The 13,715-nt window shown below is 29.3% G+C and overlaps 1 protein-coding gene across 3 annotated transcripts in view; it reads right to left on the bottom strand.

Moving 5' to 3' along the window:
- LOC111617817 (KAT8 regulatory NSL complex subunit 3-like) overlaps window positions 1–12,995 on the bottom strand; it is a 38,586-nt gene extending 25,591 nt beyond the window's left edge. For 2 of the 3 annotated variants that reach the window (XM_023359128.1, XM_023359127.1), the window contains exon 1: window positions 12,694–12,995. In XM_023359128.1, coding sequence (XP_023214896.1) covers window positions 12,694–12,801 — 108 coding nt within the window. In that variant the 5' untranslated portion in view covers window positions 12,802–12,995. The remainder of the gene's footprint in view (window positions 1–12,693) is intronic. The other variant, XM_023359129.1, reaches the window with a different exon arrangement.
- Between the last annotated feature and the right edge of the window lie 720 nt (window positions 12,996–13,715).

A 13,715-nucleotide genomic window follows, 5' to 3' on the forward strand; every position in this document is an offset into this window, starting at 1 on the left:
GATCAATTACAATTTTTTTTATAAAGATTATTTCTCACAAAAAATAAAATGCTTGCAATAATTAATAACATACTTGCAGGATGTTTTAATGCATTATTGTTTTTATAAAAAAATTATTTTGTTTGCTGACATGTAAGATAACACAGTGTGAGATACAAATAGAATTTTATAATTTTATTAACCAGGAGAGGAAAAATAACTTATAGCACAGTATGTCAGCAAAATACCTCTTGTTATATTAAAAGAGCTAAACATGAACTAATTTAAAATTTCATGCTAAAATGTTTTACTATTAAAGTTATATTGAAATTATACAATAATTTTTATTCTAATAAATACTATTTCTTCAAGAGAAAAAAGTAAAAGGTGTTTCTTCTAAGAAATTTTAATTTATGATAGTTTATTCAGTATATAAACACTAGCTTTAATCTGTAAAAAATATTATGGAAAGAAAAGGAACTTGCTAAGATCCAGCTTAAAACTGACAAAGTAATTTATTTTCTTAAATGCAAGAGAATTAAATTTATAATAATTTTTGAGTTTCAATAGTTAATCACTTAATCATTAAAATTTAATGATTAAGTGATTAAGTGAGTGCAGTTGTCACAAAAATGCATATTCTATCAATAACACACAGTTTATATAGACTATTTACATACAGACAGAATATATTATTAAATATTTTCAGAAATATGGTTCACAGGGAACATGAATATTCTTTAAAGAAAGATGTTATTATTAACTCTAACAATACATGATGATAGTAAATTTATTTTACTGAAAGTGCTTGCAACTTTTTTAGCTGTACTTTTTTATTATTATATAGTCATTAAAATAATATCAAAATAGTTTTCTAGTTGTATTTATTCTTTAAAAATAAAATTTGAACACTTCAAAAGATGATTCTACTTGAAATTACAAGTTAAACATAATCCAAATTAAACAATTAATTCATTGTTTTTAAAGTCACTTCCATGTGCCAAGAAATATAAATTCAAATGCTTTCAATAAGATTAAGTTTTTATTATATTCTATACTCCTATGACTCAAATTTGATAAAGTTATATATTATAAAATATTATGTGAATAACTGAATAACAATACACATTCTTAACAAACATGTTCCAAACAAAAATTATCAAAATGATGTAGTGTATTGTCAAAACTTTGTATATTTTTTCACAAATTGCAAATTATCAGTGCTCCTTGTAATAAATACATACATAAATATGTTTAATATTTATTTTTACCATTTCCTCTCAAAATTTAGTGAATTAAAACTTTTTGCAAGTCAAACTCTATATCATATCCTATATTGTAAATGAGACAAGAGATAAATAACATAAATAAAAATAAAAAAACCTATCCTTTTCTCTCATTTAAAGTGCTCTATTGTTAAGGGAAAAGAATAATAATGACACTTTATTCTAAAGATGTATGCAATACCATCACTCTCCATATCTACTACAGCGAAATCATATAGAACCAAAAAAGATTCCAAATTATCATAAAAAAATAAACTGTATTGAAATATTGAAATGCAATGCCTAACAAAATAAGAAAAATATAACCTTTTCATAGAACCCTATAAGAAAAATAAAACCCCTAACCTCAGGGATTAGGGGTTCTATAAAAAAAAAAAAAAAAGCTAAAAATCAAATTTAAAATGCATTTTAAAATAAGACCATCAAAGATAATGTCGTTCATTTTGATAACTACCAAACTAACTTTCCATGTGAAAAGACAGTATACTGAACAACTATCAGCTTCTCTATTTTTCCATTTATACAAACAAACAACACTGCCCAAAAGTTGGAAATCAAAGCCAATTTGCACAAAAAACACTTTGAACATTTAATGCAAATGAAATTCCAGTCAGAGTACTTTCCAGACATCAACATGAACACTGATTGGGTGTAAAATTCAATTCTCAACCAAAATAAACCTCACATGCTGTCCATGCCACTGAATGACTTAATTTACAATGAAGTATAAAGAGCTTATTAAAACTCAGTGTATCTCTGCTTTAAGAACAAAATTTGAATCTGCCATTGAATTACTTTTGAGTAAGATTGATAGATCAATACTCATCAGTAAAATCAGAAGGATTCTGATGGATTCCATGACAAAAAAGTTTGAGAACTGCTGGAATAGACAATATTCCTTCTATTTTTATTATTATAGCCCTTTATGGCTGTGATCAGACAAAAATAACATTCCTCATAACTTACTGGCTTCCATCATATCACTGGAATAGCAAATGTAGGGGTTTACTTGCTTTGACTCCATTTTCTCAGTTTTTCAAACAAGCACGTGAAATATATGACCCCTTTTTTGTCCTGGTCACCATGCTTTATGTTGAAATATGCATGATACACCAGGACAAGAAGGGGGTCATATATTTCACATGCTTGTTTGAAAAACTGAGAAAATGGAGACAAATCATATATACTGTACATAATCATACATCATGTTATATTACAAGGCCTCTTTTTCACCACAAAACTATATCATATATAACAAAATGAATCTAGACTATTAACACAGCCTTTTGATGCTGTAATGCATTAACAAAGAACAGCACAAAAGTTAAAATAAGTAAAATATACTTCTGCATTCTCACCTCAAACACACAGTTCCAAATAACATTTTCACACAATGTGACACAATCATTAATACAGTAGCATCATTTATTGTTTCACTGCTAAAATACTATACTTTTATATTATTGAACTCATAACATTCAGTCAAAATGCATTTAATGCTTAGAACAGAGTCACAAACGTGACATACTAATTTGTTCCCCCTTCAAAAGTACTGAGATGCTGAGATGGCAATATACAACTAATTTTCAAACAAGAATAGTTCCATATCTCTCTCAAACTTCATATGGTGTCTAATTTTCTATCACTGGTTAAATCTCATGCAATTTATTATAGGTTTTTTAATTCCATACATTTTGCCATATATCTTCTAGTTGTTCTTAATTATTAAAGTCAATATCTTCACTAGACATTAAATGTCCAGAAAATAACTGCATTTCCATACAGACATGGCCTGGGACAACAAAATTTAAGAAATTCATTGAATAAAAAAAAAACTTACCATATTTTATGGAATATTAGACACACCCCATTTCAGCATAATATTTAGTGTATTTATGCTATCCAGTAACTTTGACAGTTTTTTATCGAACAGTTGGGCAAAGTATATGCAAGGCTTTATTTGGAGTTATATACAGTCTACTGAAAGCAGTTTGGGAAATTCATTAGCCTATAGATCACAACATCACAAATAAGACACAGGGTAATTTTTTGAGCCTCTGGATAAAAGTTCCATCTAATTCCCATGATATAAATATAGTAATTTATAAATTTTGACTAGAATAGAATATGAAATGAATTTGAACAACAACATAGCCTAGAGTAAACTAAATGAATCAGAAAAAATAATGCAACAATGATAACTTTTCTCCATAAGGGGTATTCATAATCCATAGCTTTTGGCTATACCAGGTTTTGAATCTTTATTAAAGTAATGAAAGCACTTCTTTTCCCAGACCTCATTTTCATTACTGTAGATTCTATGTCAAAAGCCAACAGCTTAACAGAAAGCTTCCTCAGAGCAATGTTTACTGACTGGTTCCTCAACTGACAAACTTTGACAATTATGTGAAAACCAAATGATTGCTGATTAAATTGGGCTATATTACCACTACTATTAATAATTAAATATTGAGTAATTTGTCACTAGTGATAGGCATTAGATGCCATCTCTTACTAAATTTAATTATTAAACAATTCAGAAAATTCTGGAAGAAAAGAATCAGCCTGAAGCAGAACTCAAACAAATGCTGCTTACTGTACAGATGCACCTCCATTGATCCTTTGCTTTCAGACATTTAATAGAGGTAATTTAGCTTGATTTAATTCAGCAACCATTTGAATTTAATATAACTACTGGCTTAGAGATGTTTTTATGTTATCTCTACAAATGCACTAGCTACTTTTGCTGATGATAATGACATTCAGGTTAAATTTGATAACGCCCGTTTATTACACCACCGTGATGACTTAACCAGCCTGAAATTTCTTGAATAATAAAAGTATTCAAGGCCTTTAAAAGGGATATAGAGATTAATAATGAAATGGACTCTCTTTCAACTGCATGGAGGGCATTCTATGACCTCCCAAAAGTCTTGAATTAAGACATACATTTTGTATTTTGTAAAATTCTTTTATTTTTATATTGTAAAATCCTTAACATATTATTGGGACTGAAGCATGAAGTTAAACTTTGACATAAACATGCATATATTTCATGACATTTCCAGCTTTTAAATTTATGTTCTATTTTTAAAAAACACATTAATTTATATCTGCATTCATTAAACCTGAGAATCACTGTTTAAAATGGAAGAAAACATTTGTTTTTGTTTTATTACTTTTATTTTTTGCTGGTTTATTGGTATTTACATATAGCTGTGATTACTTATGTTTTTGTTATGTGTTTTAAAAAAATGGCAGAAAGTAATACTCAAAAGACAATACCAACCAGTAAAGTGTTCTAACAAAAATGAAATAAGGATTGAAAATCATTCCATCAGAGTGTATGTTCACAGTTCATAGAATGCTACTTTTGTAAAAACTAAAAAAGCTTCCCATTGTGAATATCCCTGTAACATGCTTCAAAGCTAACTATGCAGTGAAGATGAAATACCAAAGAAAAATCTGATCTGCCAGGATTTTATCACAACAAACTATGGCTGATCCAACATAATCGTTATATTTAGACCCATCTGCATATATCAAAATAGAATTTTTGTTATAGCGTTGTAGTTTTATAAAATAATGCTTATAAATGCAGTTTGAGGAGAAATTCTTTGAATATTGTTTAATCTAAGGAGTCATTCAAATATGACATCTGTACAGGAAAGGAGATATGTAAAAATTTTGTAACAAGTTACAACAGAGAATAGGGGAATGTTAGTAGAATGATGTCTGATATCCTAAATAATCTCAAAAATTTTCCTATTGGAAATTTTTTTTTACCAAAATCATTATATAAAAGTAATATGATCAATGATCACATAATAATGTCATCAATGAATCACTGAGCACTTCTACAAAACTGTAATGATTTAAATGGTTTTTGCTTAATTGTTACATTTTAGTACAAGTGTTGTACTAAATATGCTGTTAGAAGCATTTTAGTAGAACTTTTAATATAAAAGGATAACGGCAACAATTTAACCTTTACAGATAAAGATATCACTAAAAGATATACTGGTATATAATATCATCGTTAGTCTAGGACAATGGTATTCAAACATTTTAACAGTGTGACCCCAACGTAATTTTCCGCAACCCCATTTGGGATCACAACCCATAGATTGAATACAACTGGTCTAGGAGTTAATACAATGTCATCAGACTCTTCTGTGATAAATCAGTGAATTTCATTTTTTTTTTCTATTTGCCTTTTTTAAAGTTAGCCTTGCCTTGGCATGAAATATGAATAAATTAATGTAGTGTCTAGGTCTTAGAATTGCTTGATTTTAATATCAAAGATTTGATATTTGATAAGGAAGGAGTAGGCAGTCAGAAAAAACTTAAAATTGATGACCCTCATATTTAAATGACCTCAAGGTCAACTGAGGTAGCATGTAGCAAGAGCTGACCAAGATGGAGCAGTATAAATGTAAGACTGCAAAGTAATTTTTCAGGTTGTTATTTGTTTTCAGGTCAATATACTGGTTAGGTATTTACATTCATACATCAAAGGAAGGAACATAGGATGGATGAGCACAGACTGAACTCAAATAGTAGTTTGTATAGACAATTTAGGTTGATATTTCAGTTTTACACAATAACTAGAAAAAATTAAAAATTGATCATCTGTTATGAAAATTTGTAGAAAATCCTTGAGCATTTTTGAAATTTTCTTAAAATCCTATGGAAGGTACGTTTTGTATATCTTTAAAGAATTTTTGATTAAACAAGATAACTAATGATTACTTTATCAAATAACTATAAAAATTAAAATCGATCATCAGTTAAGAAAAATTATGGAGGGCCTTCGAACTTTTTTGGAATTTTTCCTAAGGTATGTTCTGTAATGATTATGAAAAAGTTTTTATGTAAGAAATTTATGTTACGATTTCACTTACATATGTAAAGGAATTTTTTATATATGTTGTAATTCGTATGTATTATATAATTTTAGTTGGCTGAGGAGGGGCCTACACAAGCCCAAAACATGTACAAAAAAACAGGTACATGTATCAACTAAAAATTGAATAAATTTACAATGAAGATTGCCTTGTTGTGTGTATGAACTATACAGTATTCAAAAATGACAAAAATAATCACCGACACGGTTTTACACAATAACTAGAAATTCTCCCATCAAGCATGACGGAATATTTTTTATGAGAAATTAGAGATTGGAGAATTGAGAAGAACTTCAAGGTAAGCTTGACATTGTGATGCTGTTTCTGCAACCCTTGACAAAGTGCCATTATTACTTGATGTTTCTCAAGCTGGACTTCACAACCTTCAGAGGTCTCAATTGTTCTTATTCTTTTGGATCTAGAATTTACCTGACCAATTTTATTCCTATGCTCTCCCCTAAGCATTTTTTTTCCCTGACAAAATAGCAAGTCTTTTTAATTTCATGCTGATAAAACAAAGATGTATATGTTAGTTTCTATAACACTTTCTAAATAATGGGCTCATTAGATCATTACTTCCAATTGGATAATAGAATGTCACATGGTCACTATGGAAAGAGTTTTTTTTTAATTTGTTGTATAAGTGACACGATGCAGCTACCATTTTTAAAGTTTAAATTTAATGACGCAATTTCAAAATATACCATTTACCAAAATATTTAAAAATGCAACTTAAGGGAAATTTCCTCATCAAGCATGAATGTCATGTGGTCACTGATATCACTGCAGCATAAGTGCAATCACTATCCAAAATCAATAAAAAGTTTTATCTATAGCTTACATTTCCACAAAATAAGTAGTCTGTACTTTCCATCAGAACATAAAATGAATGTAACAAAATTTCATTTGGATTGGACAAAAATTGCAGGAGTTATAAGGAATTCATATATACATACACACACACACAGATGACAGTTTTTATATTAGTAATAGAGAGAGAACTGTTGTATGCTTAGTAACAGAAGTGGATTGAATGCATCAGTACAATACAATGTGGAGTAGAACTTCAGTATATGTGGTTAACAAGTTATGAGAAAAAATATGTGTACAAAAAACTATTTTACTATAACTCAAATGCTTCCAACATTACAGAATGCCTTCTCAGGATTTTAGAATACTGAAAGAACAGGACATTGACACATTCTGACCAATCCCTCCAGAAGGGCAAGATGAAAGGCATCATAAAATGGGATTTTCTACTTAGAGTTAACTTTCCAAAATTTAAATTATGATTTTGGATCATATTTCAGAAATAAACCTTTAAATCCTGTAGTTAAAAACAAGATCAATAATAAAATTTAATATAGCTGTAAATTTCTTTGTTTACATTTGTAGAAAAAAAATGCTAACAGAGTTGATGTTACACTCATTCAAGCGCTCATGTTTTTTTATTTTTACATATTATCATTGCATATTAAACAAATAAAAATTGAAACTTTACAAATGTAAAATTACTAATCATTCAACAAATGCTTTAAATACTATTATCAAATACAAAGTTTATTTTATCACAGGTTTTTTGTTTGAAATATATTGAATACATTCATTCATATACATGGTATGTTCAAAAAAATTTTGTGTAAAAGATTCTTATTGCCTTTTTTATTGACTATAATATACATTTAGAAAACTTTCATTTCTTCCAAAAACTGGTTGTATGTAATGAAAAACACACCAAATACCCAAACCAATAAAACTATTTAATATGAACATCCATCCATGTATTAGATTGGTAACACTGTACCAATGCACATATGCGCAATTCAAATCACTTTAAACCTTTTGCATTTAAATGTATTCAATTGCTTAAAGTTGTTCTGTTTGGTTTTGTTAATATATATCTGAGACAAAAAATTGCCAAGTAAAAGTTTATGACAATTTAGACGACAGTCAAAATTTTTCTTAACAGTTTTTCTTGGTAAAAATAAGCTTGGTGCTTGGAGGCAAAATGTAGGAAATAATAATACAAGCAAAAATCTTGTGAGTACTGCTTCCGAGTGCCAAGCTTATCTTTACCAAAGAAAAACTCCTAAGAAAAATTTTAACTGTTATCTAAATTGTCATAAATTTTTACTTGGCAAAACTTTTTTACATCTCAGATATTTTTGTTCAGATATCAATTGTTTTTGTTTAATAACTGTAATATTATATAAGACAAGATCAGTCAGCAGTCAGTGATTGCCAACTGAACATGTTGCCGATCAAATCTGCTGCTAACCGAACGTTTTCAATATTCATTTTGGTTAGTGCCAACTAATGAATGAATAAAATTCATTTGTTTCCATGTAATTTTATCCTAATAAGCATACAATTAAGATGTAAAACTGAATTAGTTCTATGGAAACCCCAGTGAACTTTGACCTATTGACCCAGAAGTTTGGCCATCACCTTACTGATAACAAGAAAGGCTTATGTTTAAAATTTGAGCTTTTTAGACCCAGTAGTTTTTCTCTAAGAGTGTCTATAGTGCCAGATGAAAACAAAAGGAGGAGAAGAAAATACAGTTTTTTGGCAGTTTTTGCACTTTTTAATTACAGTAGAGCATCAATTATCCAAATCAATTGGGGACTAGGGTTGTTCGGGAAGTCAATTTTTCGGATAACCGATTATGTATAAAAAAAATACATTATTAATATAGTATATTAGTATATCCCAATAATAGTATATTAATATATCCCATGTTTAAATTTTTCTCCATTGCATGTCGCTTCGCATTGAATTTTTGTCTATGTTAAGCCTAACGAAAATTTTTATAATTTTAATAATAATAATCATGGCTATTGTATCGTTAAAAATTATTTCTTTATTTTGTACAAGCAAAATAAATATATTGAAAAATATAAAAACAAAAAAATTATACTTTAGTAGTTAATCTAGTATCAAAATCATTCAATTCAGCACAACGTAGTCCGAGTGAAGTGCTTTCGATTAACTGACGTTTCGGTTGATCGGCATTCAGATAATCGATGCTCTACTGTACTTATATTTGAGCAACTGCTTTATAGAAAAATCTTGAAATTTTGCTCACTACCTAAGAAAACGATTTTCTTTCAAACTAATTACTATAGGTGTTTGGGGCAGATAAATCATCTCCCAAAAATTGGCAAATCTGATTCCTGTATATGTAGTCAGTCTTACGGACTCATGACCTGATGATGTTTGTGGATAATGGATGAAAACATTCATATTTTTCAAATTATTCACCTTCTGCAGCAACACATTTCATCCAGCAGTCATATAGTTTTTTTGGAAACATCCTGGAACCCCTCATTTTCAACCATCTAAAGTGCAATTTTCACAGTGGCAATCACATCATCTGTGTTGACAAATTTTCAGGCTTTCATGTGTGTTTTCATGTAGGGTAAGAAGTGAACTCTGTAAGCTGCAGATAACATTTCCAGAGTTTATTGAGGTGTCTTCTTCAAAAGAACACAAAGTTTAATCTTTCTTCGATACAGAACACTTTTTGTTGAACCATACTCCAAAATCTCACTTTCATCATGTCACAAAATGCATGAAAAGACACATCACAAACCGACTGTAATATCACCACCTTAGGCATTGTGACTCAGTACATAGTTGACATGTATTTTAAAAAATCCGAATCATTCTCATTCCACCTAAACACATTAGAGATATTTCCACAGGCATCTTGAGCATACTACATATATTTGTATCTGATCATTTAGAACTACTCATAACTTAATGGTTTTCACTCATATTTATTTATCATTTTTGCAATAACAAACTTACTATAAGTTTAAAATCATTGATGATACAACACAAATCAATTCAATATACAGTGGGTGATTGGTTAATGAACAGTTCAGATAACTAACACTTTTGCGAAAGATTTTTATGATCAAACAACGAACACTTTACTGAACAAACATAAAAAGATGCAACAGAAAATAACGAATACTGATTGATTTTCCCTTGACTTCAGGTAACAATTCTAAATCTTTCGGAGTGCAGGAGACGTGAACATCGACACTCAACCCGATATCGATCGGATAGTATACCTCCGAATTTTGAAACTCTCCCTTGTAATTCCAGCTTTTTATTTATCTTTCTGATAAATAATTTTTTAAAGTCTTTGCAAGACTGTCAGATGAGTACTTGTTAAGTTTTGCATCAGGGTTTATTTACGAAAGGTGAAAGTTTAATTGTCCCACCAGATATTCGTTAACGTTTTAATACCACTTCAATAAAAAATCCAGTCTCACTCTTGTTTTTGTAAGAGCTACTACCGCTTTACAGTAAATATTAGCTGGCATAGCTATAACTTAATTAATGTGCTTTCTCACCACACCATTTTAATACCAAATTTTGAATTTCATCTGGGCCTTGCATTTAAATAATTTTTGTGGGCTAGTTGATTTCTGTTCTCTGAATTTTTGTAAGTACTTTTCTGAACTTATTATTTAAAAAAGAAACTGATAATATTATGGAGCCTGAAAAGAGGAGTGTCAAGAACTGTGCTCACCAATAGAAACCAAATAAGAGACAATAGCCAAGGTAGAAAGTGGGCACAAGATGTCTGATGGTGCTAGGCAGTATGGCTTGAACAGGTCTACAGTAGGCACAATCTTAGCAGTGAAAGATATATCAAGAAGTCTCAAGCTGCTAATGGAGTAATGAAAATCACACCTGAGATATAAAGAGCATTTTAGAGCTCATAATGGAACCTGAAACTGATCTGACGACAGAACTCCAGAGATGTCAGAACAACGATCATCCAAGTGGCATCCAAACCAGAATAAGGTTAATGGGGTTGGGGATCTCTACAATTACAATACTATTAATTATTTCTGAAAAATCCTGAAGAAAAGAGAAAAGCAATTGACATTGGACAGACTCTTTAACCCCCACAAAGAGTCTGTAAAATACGTATATATGTAATAGTAAAATACGTATATATGCAAGACTGCATATATACGTATTTTACTATTACATATAAATAAACGTAGTAAAAAGTATATATTTTTTATTTTTTGGCAACTCCAGAACAAATTAATCAAATTCCCATAAAAACCTATGGTAAATCAAATCAATTAACGAACAATTCGGATAACGAACAAAGTCTTGGAATGGATTATGTTTGTTAACCAATCACCCACTGTATAACTCTCACTTTCGGATTAAAATCATGCAAATTTATAAAGCATGAATAATCTTTTACAAATTATTATATTAAGTACATAAGCTTAATTAAATTACATTTCTGTGACTATTGTGATAATTATTAATGGATTAAAGATTACGCCTTGCCAACCTTTAGAATGGGGAATAACTAATGTCCCAACATAAAAAACTAAAAATTCTTTAACTTATTTCATTAACTTTATTCTTATTTAATATTGCACAATGCTTATATTAAATACCTTTAATAAACAAAATTTAATGTCATCTCTGTATGATATCTTGATGTATGATATCTATGATAGCTATTGCCATAAACACTGTCAAGAATATGGCAATTTAGCTTTATACTCTTTAACATCACAATTTAAGAAAGGTCAAATATTTTACGGGACATATTATAAATCTACACCTATATTTATGATGTGTTACATCTTGATGTGTCACGAATCTTGATATTGAATGACGAGTGTCTCCTGTTATATGCCTTTGTGCGATGTTTTGTTTTGTTAATTTCTTTTATTACAGTACAATGTACTCATGACAGTTGCTATCAGTCGGTTTATTGACTTTTCATGCAATTATTAAGGAGAATAATTTTTCTGGTTATTTATTTCCTATCTCTGTCTTTTTCTTACCACACTGAATATCTTTTCCTTTTGCAGAAGAAGCCCTACATTGCTGGTAAGAAACAAACAAAGCTGTGTATGATAAAACCATCATCAGCCTTACCATTTTACAAAGAATACAAATCTTTGTAAAATAGTAAGGCTGATGATGATTCTTTGAGATTTGTGGGACTTTATAAGATTACAAATATTTCTAAAATCCCACAAATCTCAAATAACCATCTAGTTTCTTTTCTTGAGAAAGTTCATACCATACAACCTATATATTATTAAGTTCAGACGTTTCTTTTTGGGCAGAGAAACAGTAGCGCCACTCACTAATTTAATATAACTGTAAAATAACTTATTTCCTTCCGCCGAAGAGTCAGCCATAATTGATTCAGGCTCATTAAATAAATGTTTATACAATAATATCAAATTCTTTAAAAACACTGACAAAAGGGATAAGCTGGTGGTCGACAACTATGTTATAACCAAGCAAAAATGACAAATCTCTTGATTGTCAATAGCAATTCATCAACACTACTCTGCATGCTATTTTCACTATATGATTATATAATGAAAAAATATAAAATGTTAACAATCAAACTATATATTCAAATTAACCCATACAAGTGTATAAATGACAATTTAAATTAATTGTAATTAACATATTTTTATTATAATTAAGAGAATATATAAAGAAATTACCTGAGAAATTGAAGTTTTTCTATCGCTTCCATATTCAGGAATCTTTTTATATTGTTGTTTCGGATAGGAATTAGCCACAAAAGAAACAAATCGTGAAGCGTAGGACATTATTCGACTTCTTCCTTCAATTTAAAGTCCTTTATTGCAATCACGATTAGTTTCCGATCATATATTTGAAATATTCACTTCTAAAATCTTACTTAAACTTATTTACGCAGTAATTAAGCCCAACAAAACCAAAGCCTAAGTCCCTACGCCATACTTAAAATTCCCCTATCGTTGCCATTTTAAGTGAAAAATAAGCTTCTTCCTTTTTCCTTCTTATTCTAAAATCGCTCTTAATTAATTTCGTACGTTAGATTTTATAAATTAATATAAATATTAATCTTATTCAGATATAGTTAAATAATTAAACAACTTTTATATAATAAATCTTTCGTGTTTAAGTGGCGAATAGTATACTGTATTAAATTGTTTAAATATTAATTATATAATATTAAGTCGGCATTATAAATAATATTTTTAAGTGAAAACTGGAATAAATTATCCGTTAATATAACTATATTTTATGATCTGTATATATAAATGTTTGTTTATTTGTTTGTTTGTTTGTTCGCTATACATGCCTAGGCCGTTTGACCAATTGCTACGAAACTCGGCATTTACGTTTACGCACCCCTAACTTAGATAATTTTGTACATCCCACCCAAAATGTCTATTGAATCTTTGTAAATCAATTAATTTTTATCTACATTATTTAAATTTGCTGATTTGCACGTAGCGCCATCTATTCGCAAAAATTTAACAAAATAAACTAAATATAATTTTAAAATTTATTATATTCACTTAATTACTGCGACATTGATATAGCGCGAAAGAGATTCCCTATATAATTACTGCGACAGGTAGCATATCGCACTTGCCTGTGTGCAAAACGAGTGTTACCCTGTGAAAAATCTACTGTATAAGTATTTAATTTTCTACATCTATCCACTCGGGTTTTTTTTATTTCTAAGCAGTAC

This window comes from Centruroides sculpturatus, unplaced genomic scaffold (assembly GCF_000671375.1).
Source record: "Centruroides sculpturatus isolate CEXI.00-Female unplaced genomic scaffold, Cexi_2.0 scaffold207, whole genome shotgun sequence".
Lineage (NCBI taxonomy): Eukaryota > Metazoa > Arthropoda > Arachnida > Scorpiones > Buthidae > Centruroides > Centruroides sculpturatus.